At 40.3% G+C, this 24,882-nt stretch overlaps 1 protein-coding gene across 1 annotated transcript in view; it reads left to right on the top strand.

Annotated features, from left to right (window-relative positions):
* kirrel3b (kirre like nephrin family adhesion molecule 3b) overlaps positions 1 to 24,882 on the top strand; it is a 352,509-nt gene that overhangs the window by 217,161 nt on the left and 110,466 nt on the right. Inside the window, exons 2-3 of the mRNA XM_051657521.1 lie at positions 2,297 to 2,446; positions 20,862 to 21,011. Of these exons, the coding sequence (XP_051513481.1) occupies positions 2,297 to 2,446; positions 20,862 to 21,011 (300 nt within the window). The remainder of the gene's footprint in view (positions 1 to 2,296; positions 2,447 to 20,861; positions 21,012 to 24,882) is intronic.

Below are 24,882 nucleotides of genomic sequence, written 5' to 3' on the forward strand. Positions count from 1 at the left end.
TTGAGGTTTTGCATTTATTGCATTAAACTATATTTAAACTATATGTTTACTCCACTGACTAACAGGTTTAGGGTAAAGGTTTTGCTTAGGGAGTAGGGTTAAGAAAATATGCATTTCTGCCGACTGTACTACATCATTTACAGCTAAAAATACAACTCGTTTTTGGTGCCACCCTAAGGACATTTCACCTCAACAACATTTCCAGCTTCAGCCACTGGGGGCAGTGGTTTGAATTTCAATAAGCATGACTGATTTCAGCAGCAGAACTTTCACCCATTGTACAAAGGTGCCTGGAATTGTTCCTGGCAGGCAGCAGAGGCCATAGCCCTAACCCCATCCTAACCATATAGAGCCTGAAAGGCTGAGTAGCCTGCCAGAAACAACTCGGGCCACCTTTCTCCCATCGCAAGAACTTTCTACCTCCTGTCGCTGATAACACAGTGTGATCAATCAAAATGTTTGTGTAAAGGTTGGACAACCTCAAAATTAAGTTTTGCAGAGTTTAGCATGACTGCCAGTAGTACTCCCATTATACAGTACTGCCAGCAAGAAACTTGTCATCTCTCCACTGAGACAACTCAATGCAATATTAATAAATGCTATGCCTACACACTCTCATGGTGAAATCATTAGGATTCATACGACTTTTCTACATTTGGATAATTCGTATGATATCGTACGACTGCACTTGTATGAATTTGTATGACTTTCTCTACAGCCAATGACGTCGCTGGAAATCGCATCCATCTAATATGTGACAATTACTTCTGTCACACACAGCAGCTTCCTATCATGTTTATACACTCTACTGATCGGTTAGGTTTAGATAAGGGGTTTGGGTAAGGGCATAATATTAATAAGCATGTCTTTAGTGCCTCGTCCGCGAAACTCGCGCTTCTGCATTAGACATCCGGTCATTTGCACATGATAAAATCGTACAAATTTATACAAACAAACTCGTACAAAATCGTACGAAATAGCCAACTCGTAAAATATGTACGAATTTTCATCAGACTGGGTTGGTTATGTAAAACCATTGTATTTGTGTTCATGCATACTTGTATGGACATGCAATATGTGCAACTGTTGGCATGTTACAGTTTGAAATGTGAGACATTTGTCTTGTAACAACATTGCATGTGGAGACAGGAAAGTAGATGGCTGAGTTGCACAAGCTAAACCAATAGGAAAGTAAAACATCACAAAGTATACAGTATATCTTTCATATCTAAATTGGTTCTCATTAACATCAATGAGATTAAATGGAGAACAAATGAAGGTTTTGATTTACGTGTCCTGCTGCTTTTTTTTTTTTTTTTTTTTTCTGAGAAAAAGTCCCCATCTTCTTTAGAGTTTTAGAGATCTCAAATGTCTAAAACTGTGCTCAGATTTGCCAAGATAGCAAAGTCTGTAAATAAAAAGTCAGAGATTTCAATATGAACTCAAATATATCTCATCAGTCTTCCACGGTGCTATCTACATTCATATAATAGCTCTTTACATTTGTGTCCATTTTCATTTTCCCTATAACATTTTAAGTTAATACTTAAATGAAACATAACTGAGACCTCAATCAAGTCTCCTGAGGTAAAAAAGAGCAACCTCTGAGCAATAACGTTTCCTATAGGAGAAAATGACTTGATGCTCTTATAGAACAGATCACTTGTTGAACTCAGTTCAAAAGCCTGCCATCCAATAATACACATGCCAGACTGATTCTTCCAGTGTTTAAATGTTAAACAGAGCTGCTGAGAATCTTGCCATATTGTCAGGTTCACCGAAGTGCGCCTGTTACTGACACCCATTGGTCTTTTTTTGTCCTCCTGAGGTACAGCACTTGGGTACAAGGAGAAGCAAGTCTACAGAATACAACAGATTTTGAAGGCAGCGCTTTTCGTACACTATTCTCTCCTTTGTTCTCTTTATATCTATGACACCTTACTTTAAGAGACATCTTGTGGGTTACTGCTGACAGCATTCTTGGCCACTCATCTCTAATGGAGTTCAGTGCTCAACTTGCTTTATGTATTTATTTTTGCAAAAGATACAGTGTTGACGGGCTGAAGAGAGGCCCTCAATGCACTTCAGTGTGTGTCTTAATCACCCATGAGTGCTTGAGAGTTATTCATTTAATAAATTCCTCAAATCAGGTAATGTAACATTGAACCACTTCTTAATGCATCTGAGGTGTTTAAGACTTATGTCAGTGGGAGGAAAGAGCTTGAAAGTGGTATGCTGGAGTGAAAACAGTGGAGTTTAAATCTCTCTCTTCATACCTCTATCTATGTCATTGCAGGGGTGAATGCAGTATTCTCACAGCAGCCTCAGGACTTGGTGGTAGTAGCTGGTCAACCCGTCACACTACCCTGCTCCATACCTGGTTACCATGGTGTTGTGCTGTGGATCAAAGATGGCCTCGCTCTGGGCGTTGGAAGAGACCTTTCAGGTAACACACAACATTCTGTCATGAACATATTTAGTTTTTTCAAACTGTGGCTATTTTGAGATACTTGATAGCAAACCCTGCTAAAAGACCGGAATAGGTGCATTCAAAATCAGTGAGTGCATTTTCAAGCACACCAGTTAACTAATAATGATCAGTTTATTCATAAGAAACGACAACATAAAAATTCACGTTTACATGAGAATTGAAGTTATCAGATTATGCTTGTTTTTTGCTTAAACTTTCAGTGAGGTATATTCTGATCACGTGTTTTAAGATAAATTTAGGAACTGTAAGGATACATCTCCCATTGTTACTGGAGTAATACAGTTGAGTGATGGCCAACTAAAGGCTTACAACACAGTTTAATGGCAGACTATGCTTACTTGTCTGTTTCTCCCATTTATAAGTGTTCTTCTGATGCGGTCTTGGCCCTTTAGGATATTTTTTCCCCTTGTACACTTGTGTAAATGCTGAATGACAATAAATTGAATCTTGAACTTACAACACTAGCATACTGTATTTTGTTTACATAAAGCATTGAGGACTCCAGGCAGTTAGCATTAGCACATAAGCTTGTTTAAATATTGTGTGTATGCTTTTATTTATTGAATATTCCAATGTTTTTTTGTTTGTCTGTTTTTTTTGTTTTGTTTTTTTTTTTACCCGAAATTGTTTCACCGTAGACAATGTTATTTTCAATATAATACAAAACTAGGCTGGGTCTCGTCTCTTAAAGTACTCTTAGTCATTGTACGCAGCGAGTATCAACGAGTCTAACAGAGCTATGAGATTCTGAACAAAGAGACCCTTTTTTGATTTATGAATGCGAAATGCTATGTATGCGCAAAATAACAATAAACAGAAACAGTTTAACAGTTTTTGTCGTCATATTCTTTGAACACGGTTAATGAAGTGAGCTAACAGCATACATCAGATTAAAATCTTTACGAAATAAAACAGTTTACAGCACATTAACAATGAAGGGGAATCCCACGGCAGGTGTTGAACCTGAGAAACAGATACATTTCAGAAAAATATTCAATCATTATTTAAACTCAGTGAATTCTGGTTTACAAATACATCGGCTGTGTATGTATTTTATATCATATTTGTGTTTTAGCTGGTCCCCCAAGATTGGATAGATGTGTACCAGTGTCCCGACTGGGCATCTTAACTAGTTTAACCAGCTTTACAAGAAAAATCATGCTGGTTGACAACAGGTTTTGCTGGTTAGATAACATGGCTATGATGGTCCACCAGCGAAACCAGCACCAACCAGCACTAACTAGCATAAACTGGTATAATTCAGCCAGAGGCTCAAAAAACAAATATGCAATGTATGTAACACATATGGGCACCACTAGAAGGGGGCACCACATGGTCAGACAGTAAAATATTTGGTAACACTATCTATAAAGCCCATATTTATAATGCATTGTATCATAATGCATAAGTAATGTCTCATAATAAACCTTATAATATGTTATAACTTCTCATATATAATTGTAACCACAATTATAATACATTATAATGCTGACTTTTTCATAGTTATACCTTAGAATATAATGCATTATAACACCAGCAACATTGAAGTTATAATATATATTTTAAAAAATAATTAAAAATTGAATAAAAAAATATTGAAAAGAAAAGAAAATATATATAGAATACACAATAGACTATATATATATATATATTATCTCATTTGTGATAATTAAATACCTTGATTATTAGCCGCAATGAGCGGACTCGGCGGTCTGTAAACTGTACAAGCAGTAACCTTGATACGCAAGAATAACACACTATAATATTCTATCTCTGCCCAGACGTAAACCTCTTACTTGAATCGCATGAGGACACAGACGAATGTGTCTTCATCCATCCTTTAACTCCGACTCGGTCCCTCAAGGCTCGGGTGATGACGGGAGGCTGTTTCCTCGCTCTGTCGGCAGGCGGTACGGCTGTTGATTCTCGGCGTGCTGGCGGAGAAATCAGCGACGTCGACTTGATTGAAGATGGAAGAGAAATCTTTAATCTCTTCACCTCTGCAGGCAAACGGATGAAGATGCGGATTGCTTGGCGGTCTCCTTCAGATCCGTTAGAGTGTTCGGTGGAACACAGAGTAATCTCAACTCTCCAGCGAGATGGAAATTGTATGGCCACAGTTTCAAGTCGGATGTTACTTCCTTGTGCCACGAGGCTACACCTGAGAGCAACGATGAGCTGCGTCTACACACGGCGAGCAAAGTTGCTAAAAGCAAATCACGGAAGCATTTCAGAGGTATTTCTACTCCTGATGATGTCATGGTTGAGGGGCATTCTGTCGTGTGCCTCATCCAATAGGAGTTGAGAGTTCGATCCTTTAGTGAGCAAGGCTTCATGGGATTTGTAGTCTGTTTTGGACTCCCTTTATTTGATTTTTGGTGCGGTTTTTATCAGTAAGATTTATGACTTTGTATGTGGGCCTGAGTTAGGTTTTACAACTGTCTTAGGCCTGCCTTTGTCTTCTATCTGAATACATGAGGCCCAACACAGCACACATCATCTTCACAGATCTTAAGTGCAGTTTGAGTAGCAGGAGGTGGGAGGAGGGAGGTTGCAGGAGGTGTTGGTGTGAAGTGAAGGTCAGAGCAGGTGTGGGGTGTGAGATTGGGCCTTTCAAATCTACAGTAGAACACATTCAGGTCATCAGCCAGTTGTTGGTCCACCACAGGGTTGGGGGTAGGAGTCCTGTAATTCGTAATTTGTTTCATGCCACTCCACACTGATGCAGGGTCATTAGCTGAAAACTTGTTTTTCAGCTTCTCAGAGTGTCTTCTTTTAGCCACTCTGATTTCCTTATTCAGTGTGTTCCTGTCCTGATTGTACAATACTTTATCCCTACCCCTGTAAGCATCCTCTTTGGCCTGATGAAGCTGCCTGAGTTCTGTTGTAAACCATAGTTTTTCACTGTTAAATGTTAAATAAGTCCTAGTAGGGATGCACATATCCTCACAGAAACTGATATATGATGTAACAGTATCTGTGAGCTCATCCAGATTGGTGTCTGCAGCCTCAAAAACACTCCAATCAGTGCAGTAAAAGCAGGCTTGTAGTTCCAGCCCTGCTTCATTGGTCCATCTCTTTACAGTTCTTACTACAGGCTTAGCAGATTTTAGTTTCTGTCTGTAGTTTGGAAGAAGATGAACCAGACAGTGATCAAAGAGTTCCAAAGCTGCTCTAGGGACAGAGCAATATGTATCCTTTATTGTTGTGTAGCAGTGATCCAGTATATTTCTGTCTCTGGTTGGGCATGTAATGTGCTGTTTGTATTTGGGCAGTTCATGTGTGAGGTTTTTTTGTTAAAATCCCCAAGAATAATAATAACTGAGTCCAGGTATTGTTGTTCCATGTCTGCGATTTGATCAGCCAGCTGTTGCACCGCTGCATTCAAACACGTGTTTGGCACGATGTAAACACTCACCAGAATAAACGAGGAAAACTCCTGTGGCGAGTAGAAAGGTTTACAGTTAATAAAGTGCGCTTCCAAATTAGGACAGCACATCTTCTTTAATGTTGATACATCTGTACACCAACTTTCATTGATGTAAAAGCATGTTCCACCGCCTTTCGTTTTTCCCGTTAACTCCGCGATGTGATCTGCTCTGAACAGCTGGAAGCCCGGCAGATGTCCGGAATGGCTTCACTCAGCCAGGTTTCTGTGAAGCACAAGGCGGCAGAGGTTGAAAAGTCCTTGTTTGTGTGGGTGAGGAGATGTAGTTCATCCGTTTTGTTAGGAAGAGAGCAGAGATTCGCTAGATGAATGCTCGGCAGCGCTGTTCAAAAACTGCGCCAACGGAGCCTGACCAGCGCGCCTGCTCATCTCCCTCGCCTGCGTCTCTTGAACAACACAGCTGCGTCTCCAAATAAAATGTCCAGCAAAACGTCTGAATATTCAAAAACTGGGTAAAGATTGACTGATATATGCTGTCAAATGTTCAGCAGTTTGTCTCTGGTGAAACTGACTGGAAAAGATTGCTAAACACAGGACAAACAAACAAAAACAATAAAACAATACTAGTGCTCCACACTGAGACAGCCATCTGTGGTGCCATCATGATATATATTAAATCATGATGTATATAAATCAGGGCATTATATACACAATGATTAATGAGTTAATGAAACACAGGTTAGGACAATCAAGGACAGCAGGCAGTGATGAGGGCAGGGAATTATTGGAAATGCAGTCCGGTAAGAACAGATGACAGGGGTGAAACACAAGGCAAACAACAGAGAATCATGACAGAACCCCCCCCAATGGGCAGCTCCTGAAGCCCAAGTAAGGCTGGTCAGGGAGGCAGGGCCAAGATGGAGCCGGAGACCAAGGATACCAGAGCAGAACCGACAGAAGGCCGGGAGACCAGGGAGACAAGAGCTGATCGGGTGGACGGCTGAGAGACCAAGGAGACCAGTGCAGATCAGGCGGAAAGTCATGAGACAGGGAGACCAGAGCAGATTGGGTGGATGGCCAAGAGACCAAGGGGACCAGAACAGATCAGGCGGACAGCCATAAGACCAGGGAGACCAGAGCAGATCAGGCGGATGGCCAGGAGACTCAGAAGACCAGAGCAGATCAGGTGGCTGGCCAGAAGACCCAGGAGACCAGAGTATATCAGGTGGATGGCCAGGAGACCCAGAAGACCAGAGCAGATCAGGCGGACAGGCAGGAGATCCAGAAGACCAGAGCAGATCAGGTGGATGGCCAGAAGACCAAGGAGACCAGAGTATATCAGGTGGACGGCCAGGAGACCACCTCAGGGTAGGGACTGGATCAGGAGGCCAGGTTGGCAACCACAGGGCAGAAACAGGATCAGGAGGCCTGGGTGGTGACCACAGGGTCGAGATAGGGTCAGGAGGCCTGGGAGGGGGCCACATAATAAAGACTGGAGCCATAGAAGACTCTGAAGGTGGAGCCGTGGCAGGTTCGAAGGGTGAAGCCGTGGAAGGCGGAGCCATGGGAGGCTTGAGGGGTGAAGCCGTGGAAGGCAGAGCCGTGGCAAGCTTGAGAGGCGAAGTCGTAGAAGGCAGAGCTGTGGCAGGCTAGAAGGGCAAAGCCGTGGAAGGCGGAGCCATGGCAGGCTTGAGGGGTGAACCCGTAGAAGGTGGAGCCGTGACAGGCTCGAGGGGTGAAGCTGTAGAAGGCAGAGCCGTGGCAGGCTCGAGGCTAAGAGTCCAGGATGACTAGGAAATGACCTCAGTGGTCGTTGACATGGACAGAGACTTGGGAATGACCTCTGTGGTCGTGGGCATGGATTGAGACTCGGAAATGACCTCTGTGGTCATGGGCGTAGACAGAGACTCAGGTACGACCTCTGTGGTCGTAGGCATGGACAGAGACTCGGAGACAACCTCTGTGGTCGTGAACATGGGCAAAGACTCGGAGATGACCTCTGTTGTCATGAACATGGGCAGAGACTTGGAAACGACCTCCATGGTCGTGTACATGGGCAGAGACTCAGAGACGACCTCTGTGGTCGTGAACATGGGCTGAGACTTGGAAATGACCTCCGTGGTCATGTACATGGGCAGAGACTCGGAAACAACCTCTGTGGTCGTATACCTGGGCAGAGACTTGAAAACGACCTCTGTGGTCGTGAACATGGGCAGAGACTTGGAAATGACCTCTGTGGTCATGTACATGGGCAGAAACTCAGAGATGATCTCTATGGTTGAGAACATGGGCTGAGACTTGAAAATTACCTCCGTGGTGGTGTACATGGGCAGAGACTTGGAAATGGAAGCCTTTCTCCTCCTCCGGGATGCCGACATCAGCAATGTGGGCTCTGGGATGAACGAGGCTGGCAACGCTGGCTCTGGGACAGACTAGGCAGGCAACGATGTCTCTGGGATGGATGAGGCTGGCAATGCAGGCTCTGGGATGGACGAGGCTGACAACAGGCTCTGGGATGGACGAGGCTGGCAATGCTGGCTCTTGGACGAACGAGGCTGGCAATGCAGGCTCTGGGATGGACGAGGCTGGCAATGCTGGCTCTGGGACGGATGAAGCTTCCAGCTCATTAGCCGTGGCAGGCGTGGCTGTTGGCTCGTTGGCTGTGGCAGGCGTGGGCGTCGGCTCGTTGGCCGTGGCAGACGTGGGCGTCAGCTCATTGGCTGTGGCAGGCAAGGGGCGCTGGCTCGTTGGCTGTGGCAAGGCGTGGGCACCGGCTTGTTGGCCATGGCAGGCGTGGACGCCAGCTCGTTGGCTGTGGCAGGCGTAGGCGCTGGCTTGGTGGCCGTGGCAGGCGTGACCGATATCAGTGGTGGATAATTCAACTTGGAGACAAGGGCCATGAAGGGCCTCGAGACTTGAGTCATGGAAGGCTGGACTGTGACATGGTATGGAGCCGACTCAGACGTGGATGTGACATGGCATGGAGCGGGCTCAGATCTGACTTTGACCTGGTGTGGAACAGACTCAGACGTGGCTGTGACATGGTGTGGAGCAGACTCAGACATGGCTGTGACATGGCGTGGAGCAGACTCAGACGTGGCTGTGACATGGCGTGGAGCAGACATAGACGTGGCTGTGACATGCCGTGGTGCAGACTCAGGCGAGGAAGACTCGGAAGCCGGAACCGGGATTGAGAGAGGAGGATCCTCTGCAGCAAGTGTCTCTAAGATTAGCCTCAGATATTCCTCCCACGTGCAATCTCCTATCTCTGGCAATTCCCTCCACCAATGTGTTGTTAGTCTGAGTCAATAGATGGATTTCAGGGTATCATCATCAAAACCAGTGTGGACGGCAATGGTGGAGAAGAAATGGGAGAACTCTCTTATTGATACGTCCGCTTGACTCAGCTGTACGAAGTATGCCGCTAGATCAATTTTGTGGTCAGTTGTTCTGTAATGAAAGGAAGGAAGTCACGAGAGCTGGATCTAGGTGCGGCTAAGGAGTTTATTGTGAAATAAACAAGTACAAAATAATGGGTAAACACAGAAACAAAATAAAACATCCACGACGGGAAACAAGAACATGAACAGGAGGAAACATCTATGAAGGGCACTGGTCATACATGGGAGGTCAAAACACATAACAACTGACAAGGACTGAATAGAAATCAGGGCATTATATACACAAAGATTAATGAGTTAATGAAACACAGGTGAGGACAATCAAGGACAGCTGGCAGTGATGAGGGCAGGGAATTATGGGAAATGTAGTCCGGTAGGAACAGATGACGGGAGAAACACAAGGCAAACAACAGTGAATCATGATTATATATATATAGGTATATGTATGCTTTAAGTGACAAAAGCAATGTCTTCTTATAAACATCCAGTGGTTATAAAACATTATATACATTACACATGCACAAAATACTAAATAATACCCATTCAATGTACATTTTGAGATTTTATGAAAAACACTTGTAAAGCTACAAGGTTTAAATATTAATAATATTAATAAACTTTATGTTTGTATATCTTATTTGGAGACTTATTTTATAAAGTACTTCCATATTACAAGTTTATGTTATGGCTGTTTTTAAGAAGATAGTGCTTTTGTAACTTTACTTGAAGCGGTCAAAGACCACTTATAATATGATCATGTCATAAAGCCTTTTGACTGTTTACACTATGCTGCCTTTGCATGACATCACTTATACGATTAACTTTTTAGACTTAACTTAAATTAGCTTCTGCTGTGTTAAAATGTAAAGTTGCTTGTTGTTATAATGCATTATACTCTTAAGTGTAACTATGAATAGGGGAAGTCTTATAAGGTATTATAACTGAAGTTATAACTATTTATGAGAAGTTATAACTTATTATAAGGTGTATTATGAGACATTATGAATGCAGTGTAATGCATGTATATTGCCTTTACAATGCATTATAAATATGGGCTTCATAGAAAGTGTTACCAAATATTTTAATGTGTGCCAAATTTGAGATTGCATACACCCCCATAAATGGGTAGTTGTGACCCTGAAACCAGCCAAGACCATCATGGAAATCCATACTCTTCTAAACTGGCATTTTCAGAAGGGAATTTATTACATTTCATTTTGAAATAAAAACATTTTACCTGAGTGGCTGTGTGAAAGGCAAATGTGTCCACAGCTCCAACAAATTTGATTGCATTTTACACTTCAACTTGCAGCCTAGTCTTTATTAGCCTCTCAAACAACAAAATTGGTTTTAAACAAGGCTTTTGATAATTAAGTTTGACATAACTTTGGAATACAAGTTTAAGCTAGAGGGTGTAATTTATTTGTAAAAACCGTCCAATTGGTGTCAGGCTTGTCAACTAAAATGTAACCTTTTTAAGTACTTTTAACTGTTAATAGCATTTGAAGTGTGTGACTCTTCCTCACTACCAAAGTGCTGCTTGTTTATTTAGTTATTTAATATGCACTAACAATTATTGGATTCCCATACCTCCTATATACAGATCTCTGAAGAATGTGATCTTATTCATATTCATGGTAGAAGGAAACAGTTGGTCCCCTTTATGACATTTATAGTGGATTTCCTAGATTACAATATATGAAATCCTTCCATGTGGGGCACAACAGATGTAAGCATCATTTTGAAGGAAAAGTAAAGATTAAACAAAGGTCTAGATACTGGCAGGATTCCCTTGACTCCCAGCCTGTGATGATAGGCCGCATAAAGGGTAAATAAATGTTTCACTCCATTTTTCCATCACAGTTACACCTCTCAAGGATACTTTCAGTGCAAAGCATGACATAATGCCCAGTTGGCCTCTTTAAAACAGTTGCTGGGCTCATCCTTAAAATGAAATATGTATTCCACTGGAGATCACAGGTCTATTTGCCTCTGACCTTCAGTGGCGGCTGCTCTGTGCCATGTTTGGCACTGACAGTAGCCTTTAATTAAACCCGATAGGCAACTGAGCCCCGATAAATCCATTCCATTCCCAAGTTTGTCATTATCAGGCTTCTGGGAGCCAGGCCCTGGCAGTGTAAACACTGGAAGAGGGGCTTTTAAAGTGGTCAAACAGTGATAGAGGGAGAAGTGAAGGTGGTATGGAGGGGTTGGGAAGGTGAGAAGAGGTGAGAAGCTTCTGGGACTTACGATTATGAGGAGAGAGACAAAGAGTGGCACTTAACAGCACATCAGCTGCAGTTTTACAGTCACACCCGGGAGCCAACGGCCAACCCAATCTGAGCCAAGCCAGTACCACCCAGCTCTTTATGTGGATCAATGGCGGGCCAGCGCGCAGAGGCCATGAATAATTTCAATGGAGTCCTGTGCTCTCGCTCGGTGTTTCTTTTTATGGCATGTATTTTTTTCAATATTCAGAGAGCCAATGCTTCAGACAAAAGACATCTTCAAAACCAAGCTTCGGGTACAAGGGCGGAGTGCACACTGCACAACATTGACATGAATGACACTTTACAGAATAAAACTCCACACAGCTGCTCCTTTTATCAGTCTTGCCTGCATCAACAAGTAGCACTGTGGCCAATAAAGAAAATTGACACATCTACGACTGTGCACTCCAAGCTAGCAGCTGCTCACATAAAAAAAAGAGGAGAGTACAACAGCTCATATGAACGCTCCACATTTCAATATCAGCCTACTCAGCTATTCATAGAGGAGGCTTGTCTACAGTGGCTCTTTCAGTGCTGTTTCAGTTCCCGAGAACATTAATTAAAATGAGAAATCTCAAACAATATGTTTAATAAATCGGCAGACAAAAGAGTCTGACTCTTATCAGTCCCTGCATTCTTTGCAGAGGTCTTTTTGCTTGCAGATATAATTAAAGGCATCAGCTCAAGGCTGCCGCAAACACACAAATAAAAGTCATGAATATGCATCATGTGTATTGCTGGTGCAAGAGTAAATGTGAATATCTAAACAGAACTGGAGAGGGAGATGAGACATTACAAGGCAGCAGGCATGGACATAAGCAGAAGAGCAGCATGCTGATTTTGGTTTTGACGCATTGTTTTATTTACACACTTGGTACATCAGTAATCCAAACAGTAGCTTTCAGATTTGTGCCGCTCACAAGTCAGTGTTTTGTTGAAAAATCCAGAGAAAGCTTTATAGTCGCAGAGCAATGTACAAACGTTTCTTTCTACAAGAGTTGTGCTCATACCAATACCAGAATTTCACGTTTCTCTATTCCATTGTTGGTACAACAGAAAGTAAATTAAAATACCAAAATATACTCCTTTATTTAAAAAATAAATAAAAAATAATAATAATAATAATAATAATTTTTGAAACACTTTACAAGTTTGTTTATTTAATGTAATAGTTGAAATGAAGTAACAGTGAACAATACTTTAACAGCATTTATTAATCTTGGTGAATGTTAATTTCTACATATACTATTACATATTTGCATTACTACATATTTGCTATACTGTATATGTTACTGCTTGGTTCTATGATTTGAAAATACAACATAAATTTTCATTGCCATGCAGATGACCTACAGTTTTATTTGTGGTTGAATCCCAATGATTTGACTAATTTAAATGTTCTTCAAGTTTGTATAGCATATATATATATATATATATATATATATATATATATATATATATATATATATATATATATATATATATATATATAAATCGGATGGCATGTAATTTTTTTTTTTTTTTTTTAATGTATTTTTTTAATTTAAAACAGAGCTTGTTAATCGGTCATGTTTTTTTTTTTTTGTTTGTTTTTTTTTTTTTTAAAGGTCAGATTGTGTCAGCACTTAATGTCCCAAATATTCAGCAGGTCATGAGCAATTTGGGGTCTATTTTGATACAAATTTACATTTTATATATCACGTCAGGAAGTCAGTTCAGTCTTGTTTTTATCAGTTAAGCAACATTTCCAAGGTGAGACATGTATTGAATTTTAGGTGTAGCCAAGTGGAGAAATTTCATGTAATTTATCTCTAGTCATAAACTGGAGGTGGCCCCTTTAAGAGTTTTGCGACACCCGCTTTCTGGCTCTCTCTCGTGTTAGAGACATGTGAACTTGTATTGTGTAAGAGAGCTCCTATTTTTGTTCATCATTTGCGAGTTCTTTGGGATGCATATGATTTGCATGTGTGGAGTTTGACCACGTTTTGGTGCACATGCAAGAACTGGCCTCTACCGTTTTTCATTACCATATTTCATTTTTGTATCTTTATCATAATTTTTTAAATGGCCCCATCGACCACTGTTTTTTGTTTTGTTTTTAAACAGCTGACAGAATAAAACCCTAAAAAGATTTTTGTATCCTGAGTTGTTTCTTAACAACCACATAGGGATACAGAGAAGCTTATACATGCTTTTTTTTTCATCTCGCCTAGATTATTGTAATGCCCTGTTTTCAACTTTAAATCAAGGTATATAACAGCAGAATCAATAATTTAAATAAATACAGTAAATAAATGAATTAATAAATCCATCAAGTAAAACTACTTAATTAAAATGAGCTGTAAAGTTTATTTTATTTGTTCTTTAGGCCTAACTTTAAAGCTTGTGAAGTTAGCCAGCCATGAGCAGAGTGCTCATTATTGAATGTTGTTTCAATAATATTAATGATGTCAGGTCTACAAGGGTATATTTACACTGCTAGGGCTAATGCACAGATACAGTATTTGAACTTATCTTAACAATTTATATATATCCCACCTGTTCACTTAAGACATAACAGGCTGTGTTTACAATAAAACCTTAACAAGATAGACATTTTGACCAAGAACTGCACTTGACCATTCATGTATAGCCACTTTACCACAAATACACATAAAAGTGTTTAAAAGCAGATGTATGAGTCGGAACTTGCTATTACTGATACTGTAGAAAGACTGGTATTTCCTTCTTTCTACAAAATATGTCAGAGGTTAGGTTTCTTGATCCATGCCATCCAGAACCCAGCAGAATAGAAGAGATCTGTAGTCGTGTACATAATTAACACATTTTCCCTCACCCATTTCCTCAGTTTGAGGCATCAGGGAGATACACTTACTCATCCTCTCGATCATCCATCACTATGTCACGTCTCTATTCAAGGCCTTTTCCCCCTTTCATCGATCCAACTTAAAGACTAATCCCTTCCTGCTCTGATGGATTCATTAACACTAATGGAGGTATTTTATATTGTTTGCTTTGGTTGACGTGGGTTGTCTTTGGGCTTCATTGTGATCAATGACTGAGTTATTTCATGCTCTGACATCCTTCCGACGGGTGAATATCCGTAAAGCCGCGGGTCCAGACGGCATTCCGGGCCATGTCATCAGAGCGTGCACGAACCAACTGGATATTTTCAACCTTTCCCTCTCCTTGTCTGTAGTCCCCACATGCTTCAAAACGTCCACCATTGTGCCTATACCAAAGCAATCCAAAATCACTTGCTTAAATGACTGGCGTCCTGTTGCTCTGACCCCCATCATCAGCAAATGCTTTGTGAGGCTAATCAGAGATTACATCTGCTCTGTGCTGCCCACCTCACTGGACCCATTGCAGTTTGCTTACCGCAACAACCACTCCACTGATGATGCCATTGCATCTAGACTATACACTGCTCTCTCCCACCTGGAAAAAAGGAACACTTATGTGAGAATGCTGTTTGTAGACTACAGCTCAGCATTCAACACCATAGTGCCCTCCAAGCTTTATGTGAAACTCCAGGCTCTGGGCTTAAACAGCTCGCTGTGCAGCTGGATCCTGGACTTCCTGTCAAGCAGATGCCAGGTGGTTAGAATGGGCAGCAACATCTCCTCATCACTGACACTCAACACTGGAGCCCCGCAGGGCTGTGTTCTCAGTCCGCTCTTGTATTCCTTGTACACACATGACTCTGTGGCAACACACAGCTCCAAAGCCATCATTAAGTTTGCTGATGATACGACGGTGGTAGGTCTGATCACTGACAATGATGAAACAGCCTACAGAGAGGAGATGCACACTCTGACACGCTGGTGTCAGGAGCACAACCTCTCCCTCAACATCAGCAAGACCAAGGAGCTTGTGGTGGACTTCAGGAGAAAAGACAGAGAACACAGCCCCATCACCATCAATGGAGCACCGGTGGAGACAGTCAGCAGCTTCATGCCATGGGGTGCTCTCACTTCTACCATCAGGCAGGCGGTATCGCAGCATCAGGACCTGCACCAGCTGTCTCCATGAAAGCTTCTTCCCCCAAGCAATCACTTTTGAACTCTTGATCTCTCACGATCAATATACATCAGCACTGCACTTCATTAATCTCACACTGAACTGTCATAAATTATATTCTCTCTTAACAACACACTGGCAACTGACTATCAACCGACAGCCTGAATGTCAATACAGTACAATACAACCTACTGTATATTTGTGTATGTGTAATGTATGTGTAATGTGTAATAATGTGTATATTAGGTATGCAAATTGTGTTGTGTAAATCTGATGTTTATTGTAAATTGGTATATGTCTCATAACTGTCATGACTGCTTTGTTGCTCGGAATTGCACCCAAGACTTTCACCCACTTTTGCACTTGTGCATATGGTTGTGTGACAGTAAAAGTGATTTGATTTGACATCTTCTGCTGCGTATTGCTTGGGCATTTTGCAATGAAGCGTGCATTATTTATATAATGAGATATTAATCTAAGATATTAAATATGTATCACACTGAACATCCTGATACAAGGCACAGTCATTGGCTTTATAAGACATTAACATTTGTATACCTGAGCCCAGCTCAGATAATGATATAGATGGGAGGATATAATCTCTGATTACAGTTAATCATTGTATGTTATTGGTTTGAAGAATCAAATGCTAGCTTGTCCTTATGCAAAGCTGACAACACTCTAAAACAGAATCACCACATGTGGAAAATCCTTGCTGATATCAAACTTGTGTACACAAAGGAGACCTAACTTTAATTTTTCTAGGGATTGTTTTGTCTATGGAACTTACTTGGCAGTACTGCAGTGTGATATTATTGGTTCAGCATGTGTGCTGTAGTTAAATTGAAACTCATGATTTGTTGTGGCCTTGGTCATGCCAAGGCCAGGTATGAATTTTGAATGACATGAATTCTCCTGAGCTTTGCTGGGTCAAAGCAGTGCCTTCAGGTTGAACAAGTAAGGCATTGCTAAGCTGTGTATATGTGCAGCGATTTTGCAAATGACTTCATAGTACTAGGAAATAAGCCAGTGCATATATTCTGTCTCCATCTGAGAATAAGGCATTAAGTGGCAATAGGTGCTGCAACTAAACCATCAATCTCTCATCAGGAATAAACACAGTATCGAACCAAGTCAATGGCCATTAAAATGACTCAGTCTGCTTCACTTGCTTTGACTGGCCGCTAGTAAACAGTACTGACCGCCAGTAAACAGTACTTGATTTGGCTTAAATTTTAAATGGATGTTTCCCAGGGGAGTTTTTTTATTGCTTAGAGGTTACCCAAGAGATTAATAGAGTTCTCAGTTATGTTTAATTTGAGTATCAACTTAATGTAAATAAAAAATAGCCACAAATGAGACATATTGTTCAAATACTGTACATAAGTGTATAGAGCCATACAATTAATTGAACACTACGGTCCTGATTATTTGGTAGAGGACAAATGTTTGAGTTTTTATTGAAATTCCAGACTTCTGATTTCAGACTTTGGTATCTTGACAAATCTGAGCACATTTTGAGACATTTTTGAGATTCAAATTCTACACTAGACAGGTGTGATTACTAGGGTCTTTTTCTTAGGAGCAATATTTTAGAAGTCTCCATTTGCTCTCCAATTAATGTAATTGATGTCTACAATAATATTAATCAGATCTCATTTCTAAATTTTCTTTCCTCCAGGTGAACACTTGCACAGCTGCAGATCGGATAAGATCAAATATACTGTACATTGGATCTAGGAACAGACTTTTCACATTTTAAATGATCAAATGCTTTATGCTCACCCAATTGAAGAAAAAAAAAAAAAAATCAAGTCTATGTCAAATGTAGAAATATAATTTGGCCGATTATTGTAAATCATATTGTGTCAATGTTGCTTTTCCATTAGCTTTTCTTCTTACAAACTTTACCGCATATTTTATGTAAGACCTTCAGAACAGAACTTTCCAAAGTGCTGTTTATTTTAGTCCAGTAAATGATGTGGGCACAGGCTGTTTTTATGGGTTATTTAATGTTTGTTTTCTGGGGTTATCCTGCCTCTCTTCTGTCTCCCACTCACTTAGAAAAAATTAAAAGCTGTATGTGGGCAGATAAAACACATTGCACCATAATTGTCTGCTGCTCTCTCCTCAATAGAGGAAATGAGAGACACTTCATGGTCTATTAAAAGTGAATGAGATCCAATGAGGCAACAGGCAATAACTGGCATTTTCTGGCACAGTAATTTCAACAGTCAGGCTCAAGGACTTAAAAGCCATTAGACTAGGGTCCAGTCTATTTTTCACTATTTTCTACAGCAATATGTTAAAGCACATCACTCGTTCAAGCCTCATTGCTGTAGATTACAGTGATGGCTGTGGTAATAGCTCTGTGGTAGAGTGCAGAGTTTGGGTGGATTTCGAATCACACAGCAGCACTTGAAAAGATATAGGTGATATTAGAATGCCCTCTCAATCTGACTACGGATGACACATTTCTAAACAAGTGGAGTCCATTATATAAACCCAATCAAACATAAACCATATTCTGTTTTTTAAACCTTTCTGTTACTTCAAAAGTTAGAGCCAGACGTCTCTCCTGAGAAAGAAACACTTCAAATAGAAAACAGACTGAAGGAAAGGTTGCCCGCAACGAGTGCCCCTAGAGCACAAGGGTGTATTGCGATTATGTCACAGAGAATTCTCTGGAGCGAACATGAATCATATCGATGGATGCTCTAAAATCAATATTCTGCCACAGGTCATTCACTGGCAGAGATTCAAATGGCTGCCCCATGGGGACTTGAAGTAGGAGCTGCAGAATCACTTTGGAAGGTGTAAATTTAGCTACATAAAAAGCTGTATTGAATTAAATAGAGGAATAAATGCACACTGCTTCTTTCTGCAAAGAAAAAAGCTGAGATCAGCTTCTACACTATTAAATCCACGTCTCCCATCAGCCATCTATTACTGTCTTGCCTTGGAAAAAGAGACTGCACTAACAGCGATGATATCACTTTTAAGGGTCTCGTTGGAAATTGCAAATCTCTAATAATTATGAGAGTATCTTGCCTCCTGAGAGCCATCAAATGCATTTATATTGAGTGGTTGTGAAATGTACCGTAAAGCACGACACAATCAAACGTACCCTCCCCTACTTTACATTTCCTATAGTGACAAACTAAGCTTCTCCATTCACTCCTTATGCAAATTTGCAGCTAATAGTCTGCTGATGTGTTTTAAAGGCAGTTGGTTCTGCTCGCTGTTGTAAAACAGTCTGTTTTGCCTGAAACACATCTTGAGATTGTATTATTAAACCACAAATCACCTTTCTGCTCCATCAGTGGAACACATCTCAATCTTCTTGGGTCTGTGTGCTGCTTTCCAAGTAGCCTACTACACCAATAAACATCAGCAGCAGGCTTGAGGACCACGCTAGAATGTCTGATAGCAAAACCAGCAGATTGCCTCACCTCAATTTAATAAATCATCTTACCTCAATCATCAGAACAGCTTACTCCAACCAGCAGAACCTCTCACCCCAACTGACAGAAAGTCTCACCTCAACCAGCAGTCTCACCCCAAACGACAGAAAGTATTACCCCAACCAGCAGAAAGTCTGACCCCAACCAACAGAAAGTCTCACCCCAACCAGCAGAAAGTCTCACTCCAGCCAGCAGAAAGCCTAACACCTCTGCTCATCTTTCATGTATTTTCATAACTAGGTCATAACTGTGTTCTTGCACTCGCTCTTGTCTCACATTATTCATTTTATTTATTTATTTATTTATTTTTTAAGGTCCTGAGAGACACAAGTCATCAATTATTTTAGTTACCAGGAGAATAAAACAAAGCCATTGACTTGGACATAGAATATGGAGATCATAAAGTAGGCAAAACAATGAGGAGCAATTTTTTATTTTATATATATATATATATATATATATATATATATATATATATATATATATATATATATATATATAATTACTATAAACAACACATCCATGAAAAAATAAAAATAAATAAATAAACAAAGTCTCTTACTTAATGAGTCCTGCTGGAAAGCTCAGTCAAATAATCATCCAGATAGTATAGAATAAATTTAGCTGATATCCTTTGATTTTACAATGGTTGCTAACAAACAGTAAATGTTGCATCAGCCACTAACAAAAGCTTACTGTGGCATTCAGGCATTACCTTACTAAAAGTGACTAAAGCCAATACCTCTCTGCTTTAATTCGGGTGTTAGGTTAGACTCTACTGCACTGCAATTGACAATGTGCAATTTTCTTTGATTTTATTGAGCCTGATCTAATGAAAAAATGTGACTGTGGCAACATTTTTGCAAAATTACATTATGTGGCTCCTTTAAGCTCCGTCATACACTGAAAAAAAAAAAAAAAAAAAAAATGTGTTGGATTTACTTAAAACATATACATAAAATTTTGCATCTCACTTTTTAAGTAAATTCAACTAATGGACATTTTTTGTCAGAACAACTAGAAAACCTTTGTTAGATATACACAAATGTATCAGTATATTCAACTTTATTTATGTAAAAATTTATTTTAGACGAATAAGATTTAGCAACTAATAGCATGTTGTTTCAAATTAAACATGTATATCACTGTTTTAACTTAATTTACTTGGCTCTAAAGAAAATAATAGCTCAACAAAACCTACCTCCCTGTTCTAAACCTTCAACCTGAACCTAACCAAGAGTATCATAAAAAGCGAATGCAAAATTAAAAACGAAATTGCTGAAGCCAACATGTCATTTTTTGGTGCTACTATGACACTTTTGGCTCACCTGCTCTTCAGGACTTGTACTTTGGTCCTTTGAATAGCAATGGCAGTGCTCTATCAGTTGAGTTATTGCACACTTTGTTCATGCACGAAAAGCTTGCAAATATAACTAGTTATGAAATGTAGAAGTTAAAATGTATTGCCTTGAAAGTCATGCACTATGGTAAACATGTTTAGATGACATAAAATAGCATTGTGTGAGTTAAGGCAAAAGTAAGTGTTTATGAACAGATAATCTGTTGTGATTTGTATGAAAGGTAATACAAATCATTGTTATTTTAGCACCTCAGGTGTACATTTAGCTAGGAATCTTCCACAATATGTACAACAAGACTCGTAAAAATAATTTTGCAAAATTGTAGTTGCAGTAAAATAATTCTATGAGACCAGGTAGAAACTATCGATCTAGAAACATTTCAAATGCACTGAGAGCAAGTTTAAAAGAGTCATTGCAATAGACTTTCTCAGGATGTTAAATGGTCAGCTCAACTGTTTTCCAGGATATCCACGTTACGCTGTGGTCGGGGATCACGGATCTGGTGAGCACCACCTGCGAATCCAAAGGGTGGAGCTGATGGATGATGCTGTGTTTGAGTGCCAGGCCATCCAGGCTGCCATGAGGTCCCGTCCCGCCCGACTCACTGTGCTAGGTTAGTCACAACTTACACATTATGTAAAGATCCACTTAAAAAGTCCTGCCTAAACCTTAGAGTGGCCCCAACAAGTCTTTGGAGCATTGTGGACACTTAAGACACAGTTAACATGTATCAATGCAGTTGCATTAGATACAAAATATCATATGGCATCTACAAAAATGATTTCTCAGAATAAGCTTAACTTTCCTGAAAATAAATGTTTTTTTGTTTTTTGTTTTTTTTACTTTAAAATAAATGACAGTCAGGTTTTATTTTTTTTTTTTTTTATTTTTGTATTTAATTTTATTTATTTTTTTACTGTTTATATATTATGCAAAGACATTCATGCATTTTTAAGTGTGATTTATGTGTTCAAATATTTTTGGGGACAATATATTTGCATATGAAACGCTTTCAGCAAAAAAGACATTGCATTCTTCAATGTCTGTGTGGGCAAATCCAAATAATGTACAGTATGAAAAATAGATTTTTCACTGACCAAACTCCCATACACTACCATAAGTTCTCAGTTTTAATTTCCTGCTGCAAATCTCACCGTCTTCATTATTAAACCAGTGAGGTCATTGAATTAAGTTTTATTCGGTTATTATTCAGCGTTGCCATTTCTGTGATATTGGGCAACCACAGTGTTATCTGTGTCCTGGCTGTAATCAGCCCCCTAGTAGGTTTACCTGCCCTAAAGAAAGACCTGAACCCATCCACCCACACACACCCAGCACGTTATATCTCTTCGCCCACACCAGTGGACAAAACTGAGGGTTACTTGGAGAGCACTAACTGGGGTTGTGTTTGGGGCAAGGTTTGGGAGGGGTGGGGTAATTCATGGAGTACATCTGCTCAGCTACCGGAATGTGATCTGCTTTATTGATCTGTACTAATGAAAAGTGAAAATAATGACCTACATGGGAGGATGTAGTAAGGGAAATTAGAGGAAGAAAGAAGATAAACTGTGGTCTGCGGTGTGTCTCTCCGCTGCTCTCCCCTACAAATGAGACTTATTTGCTAATTATAAAAGCCTTTGCTTGGTCCAACACACTGTAACCAAAATCTTACTACCACTATCTGTAACCACCCTCTATGACCAGTGCATCATTAACCGTTAACTAGATATTTCTGATTTAGGAACAAACATTATTGGTGGATGAATTGGTAGCAACAGTCATCATTTTTTATAATCATTCTCTCCTGCTGTGGTCATTATAAATTGGGCCATAATTAGTTCCCTTTCATAGATCTTGAGCTGCATATGATCGCTATGGGACACCGTCCGCGTGTCACATGGTCTGAAGCCCTTATACAATCACGCAAATTTGTTGGCTGATGGCGCTTAAGTGATTCCCCCTAGGGAGCTACGTCACAGGCTCCATAAAGGTGCTCACTTACGTGCCATCAAGTCAGATTTTCTGTTCTTCAGTGCACAAATTGTCTGAGCCCGTGTTTGTTTCTAGCGACTCACATCGAAGCGAGGATTATTTTTGTCCCTTTTGAGTGGCAATCACGTTAGGATGTCGTTGACACAGTGTAAATTTCAGAGCAATTTCAATGTGTTTTTTTTTTCCAAACATTACAAGGGACCAAGAGGACAAAGGCGCTTCGTCGAGGCTCACAATTTCTCACCACGAGGTGTTATCCCCACTTGTTCCAGTTCCACGGCCTCCAGATTTGGAGCTCTGTGTCCTGGAGCTGTTTGGGATTTCGGCTTTGTGTCTGAGAAGATAGGAGTGCGAACGGACACCGGAATCATCCTCATGTTTGTCACCCTCCCCTTGAGCGAAAGCGTGAGTCTTGTCGAACATGCTCTGAGGCCTAGCTCGGTGCCCATTTTCTGACAACAACGCATGCGAGAGACCATGTGTGTTATGAGCCGTCACCATTAAAAAACACTGTATGAGAGAATTTGTCATTGGACGGTAAGGAAACAAAATGGGCCCCTTTGTCCCTATTGTCTTTTTCTGTGCCAAGGTATTTTAACTTGTTTTTTTTTTCTTTAGCATGTTTCGTGGTTCATGTGGGTGTTCTGGCGAGAGAAGAGATACGCACTGTGATCTCTGCACGATTTTTCGATGGCGGCATGGATGTCTCTCTTTACCGAGAGCTGTTGGATCTACACACGATGGTTTGCAGTCCAACCAAGCGCATCACCTTAAGGAATGCCTTTGAGTTCACCGGCTCTGTTTGGACTTTACCTCAATTTCCCCTCCACGGCTTGCTCTGGGGAATGTGTTGGTCAAGGCGATGCTTTTGTTTGCGAGGGTGATAGACAACAGACTTTGTGCCTCCTTCTACGAATCGAGGTTAGCAAACGCTCCCCCCCACACATATCGCATTTCACAGATGAGCGCTTGGGGTTCGTTTCAGAGGACCGTACTTCTGACCAGCCGAAGCCTGCTAAAGTATTTATTGATGAAGCAGAGTTCACTATCGAGCCTCGAATGCTCAAAATTGTGTATGTCTGCAGAATGGCGTGAAAGCGAGCACCTTTATGGAGCCTGTGATGTAGCTCCCTAGAGGGCATCACTTAAGCACCATCAGCCAATAAATTGGTGTGATTGCATAAGGGCTTCAGACGATGTGACACTCGGATGGTGTCCCATAGCGATCATACGCAGCGTCTCGTTGCCCTCTGGGAACCAAGGTTACGTACGTAACCAAGATGTTCTGCTTTAGAACTGCCTAAATGGGTGCAGATAATGCTAATTATCCACCAAGAAACTCAAGCTTATCTCTTCTTAGTTTAATTTCCTGTCAAGCTGGTCACCAACAGGCTAGTGGCTTTATGATATTTGTGGCATTTTTTATTTATTTATTTATTTATTTATTTTGGCTTATTTCATGGGGCCATAGAGTTTAAAGAGCTCGCATTTCTTAGCGTCACCAAACGCAATTCCTTACCCTATTTCTGTGAAAATTATAGAATGAAGAAACAGAATCTCAAAACTCTTCCTTCCTGTGAATAAGGGCTCTTTGGTTTAATCAGAGGGCCCTAAAATAACATGAATATTTTAGTACAGAAATATTTTACCATTGCATACTGATGTATAATAATAATATAATATAATATAATATAATATACATTTTATATTACATCAGTATGCAAAAAAATAAATAAAATAAAAATAAAAAATGCAACACATATCATAAAGCCACTAGCCAGTTAATAATATAATATAATATAATATAATTGGCTGGGTTCAAAAAACAAGTGTAAATGTAAAATGGACCAAGACTAAAATTTACCAAAAACAGATATGGATATATGTTAAATATATGGAAATATGGATATATGGATATTCTTAAGATTTAATTCCTTAAAAGACATTGCATCCCTAATTCATTATATGATTTCAAGTTTAATATGAATAAATGACTTTTTATGCCAATTAATCATGACAGTCCTAAAAAAAGACAATTAATCTTCATTATCACAATTATTTGTTTGACGATTAATCGTCAGCCAAAATTCAGAATCATGACAGCCATAATTACAAAGAGAAATATATAAAGTATTTTATCCTCACAGATCACCTTTAAGCCTCAAGCTTTTGGAAAGCACAGGTGGCTAGATCTTTAAACCTGTGCTTGTAATATATGCTAGCACTGTAGCAGAGTGATCTCTGGGCTGTCTTTCACAATGTCAAGTTGCCCAGTCTAAGCAGCGTTGATGACAGGAATGGGAGTGTGACTCCATCTCCCCTGTATTTCTTACCTGACAGCTGAAGTGTTCCCTCAGCCCCTCTCCATATCACTTCATGACTCAGCCATCCCTCACATACTGACTGAATATCTGCTGAAGACTGGGGCAGGTGTACTCTCTACAGACACAGAGTTCACAAGAGTCTGGATCAGCCATTCCGGCTAAAGGCTT

This window comes from Myxocyprinus asiaticus, chromosome 26 (assembly GCF_019703515.2).
Source record: "Myxocyprinus asiaticus isolate MX2 ecotype Aquarium Trade chromosome 26, UBuf_Myxa_2, whole genome shotgun sequence".
NCBI classification, from domain to species: Eukaryota; Metazoa; Chordata; class Actinopteri; order Cypriniformes; family Catostomidae; genus Myxocyprinus; species Myxocyprinus asiaticus.